Genomic DNA, 1,901 nt, shown 5'->3' with positions numbered 1-1,901 from the left:
TTTTTTGTTATAGCGGGCGAACGCCATGCCGGAGGACAACCGTTCTTTCACCAAATTGTAGGTATTGAAATTCTTTATTATTTTCATATATAATTTGTTGGTTTATCCTCGGGAAACCTACAAAAATGCCCTTTTTGTATTTTTTGCTCATCTAATTTTGTTGTTTTTTGCTATAGCGGGCGAACGCCATGCCGGAGGACAACCGTTCTTTCACCAAATTGTAGGTATTGAAATTCTTTATTATTTTCATATATAATTTGTTGGTTTATCCCTCGGGAAACCTACAAAATGCCCTTTTTGTATTTTTTGCTCATCTAATTTTGTTGTTTTTGCTATAGCGGGCGAACGCCATGCCGGAGGACAACCGTTCTTTCACCAAATTGTAGGTATTGAAATTCTTTATTATTTTCATATATAATTTGTTGGTTTATCCCTCGGGAAACCTACAAAAATGCCCTTTTTGTATTTTTTGCTCATCTAATTTTGTTGTTTTTTGCTATAGCGGGCGAACGCCATGCCGGAGGACAACCGTTCTTTCACCAAATTGTAGGTATTGAAATTCTTTATTATTTTCATATATAATTTGTTGGTTTATCCTCGGGAAACCTGCCCTTTTTGTATTTTTGCTCAAATTTTGTTGTTTTTTTGCTATAGCGGGCGAACGCCATGCCGGAGGACAACCGTTTTTCACCAAATTGTAGGTATTGAAATTCTTTATTATTTTCATATATAATTTGTTGGTTTATCCCTCGGGAAACCTACAAAATGCCCTTTTGTTTTTTTGCTCATCTAATTTTGTTGTTTTTGTTTTATAGCGGGCGAACGCCATGCCGGAGGACAACCGTTCTTTCACCAAATTGTAGGTATTGAAATTCTTTATTATTTTCATATATAATTTGTTGGTTTATCCTCGGGAAACCTACAAAAATGCCCTTTTGTATTTTTGCTCATCTAATTTTGTTGTTTTTGCTATAGCGGGCGAACGCCATGCCGGAGGACAACCGTTCTTTCACCAAATTGTAGGTATTGAAATTCTTTATTATTTTCATATATAATTTGTTGGTTTATCCCTCGGGAAACCTACAAAAATGCCCTTTTTGTATTTTTTGCTCATCTAATTTTGTTGTTTTTTTGCTATAGCGGGCGAACGCCATGCCGGAGGACAACCGTTCTTTCACCAAATTGTAGGTATTGAAATTCTTTATTATTTTCATATATAATTTGTTGGTTTATCTCTCGGGAAACCTTCGAAAATGCCCTTTTGTATTTTTGCTCATCTAATTTTGTTGTTTTTAGGCTATAGCGGGCGAACGCCATGCCGGAGGACAACCGTTCTTTCACCAAATTGTAGGTATTGAAATTCTTTATTATTTTCATATATAATTTGTTGGTTTATCCCTCGGGAAACCTACAAAAATGCCCTTTTTGTTTTTTTCTCAGCTAATTTTGTTGTTTTTTTTGCTATAGCGGGCGAACGCCATGCCGGAGGACAACCGTTCTTTCACCAAATTGTAGGTATTGAAATTCTTTATTATTTTCATATATAATTTGTTGGTTTTTCCCTCGGGAAACCTACAAAATGCCCTTTTGTATTTTTTGCTCATCTAATTTTGTTGTTTTTGCTTTCATAGCGGGCGAACGCCATGCCGGAGGACAACCGTTCTTTCACCAAATTGTAGGTATTGAAATTCTTTATTATTTTCATATATAATTTGTTGGTTTATCCCTCGGGAAACCTACAAAAATGCCCTTTTTGTATTTTTTGCTCATCTAATTTTGTTGTTTTTAGGCTATAGCGGGCGAACGCCATGCCGGAGGACAACCGTTCTTTCACCAAATTGTAGGTATTGAAATTCTTTATTATTTTCATATATAATTTGTTGGTTTATCCCTCGGGAAAC

At 35.7% G+C, this 1,901-nt stretch overlaps 1 protein-coding gene and 1 long non-coding RNA gene across 28 annotated transcripts; both read left to right on the top strand.

The window, feature by feature from the left end:
- The first annotated feature begins 7 nt into the window (after positions 1-7).
- Positions 8-685, top strand: LOC135802946 (uncharacterized). Of its 5 annotated transcripts, none has more exons than XR_010550672.1 (5): positions 8-57; positions 177-220; positions 339-382; positions 503-546; positions 655-685. It is a non-coding gene; the product is annotated as an uncharacterized lncRNA (long non-coding RNA). The 5 variants fall into 5 exon arrangements; XR_010550674.1 differs by having other exon boundaries at positions 503-550; XR_010550673.1 differs by having other exon boundaries at positions 339-386.
- On the top strand, positions 686-1,898 carry LOC135802943 (uncharacterized). 23 transcript variants are annotated; one of them, XM_065316579.1, is made up of 8 exons: positions 686-701; positions 816-859; positions 976-1,023; positions 1,141-1,184; positions 1,297-1,347; positions 1,468-1,511; positions 1,632-1,679; positions 1,790-1,898. In XM_065316579.1, the coding sequence occupies exons 2-7, from the start codon at positions 828-830 to the stop codon at positions 1,677-1,679; spliced, it is 267 nt and encodes an 88-aa protein (XP_065172651.1). In that variant the 5' UTR covers positions 686-701; positions 816-827; the 3' UTR covers positions 1,790-1,898. The 23 variants fall into 23 exon arrangements, with proteins under 23 accessions (XP_065172651.1, XP_065172641.1, XP_065172648.1 ...); XM_065316569.1 differs by having other exon boundaries at positions 1,297-1,351; XM_065316576.1 differs by having other exon boundaries at positions 1,297-1,351; positions 1,468-1,515.
- Positions 1,899-1,901: the final 3 nt, after the last annotated feature.

Source organism: Atheta coriaria, unplaced genomic scaffold (assembly GCF_025399875.1).
Source record: "Atheta coriaria isolate IRGN ID8LTWV9N9 unplaced genomic scaffold, Caltech_Dcor_3.1 contig_45_pilon, whole genome shotgun sequence".
Lineage (NCBI taxonomy): Eukaryota > Metazoa > Arthropoda > Insecta > Coleoptera > Staphylinidae > Dalotia > Dalotia coriaria.
This window is presented reverse-complemented; position numbering and strand designations above follow the sequence as displayed.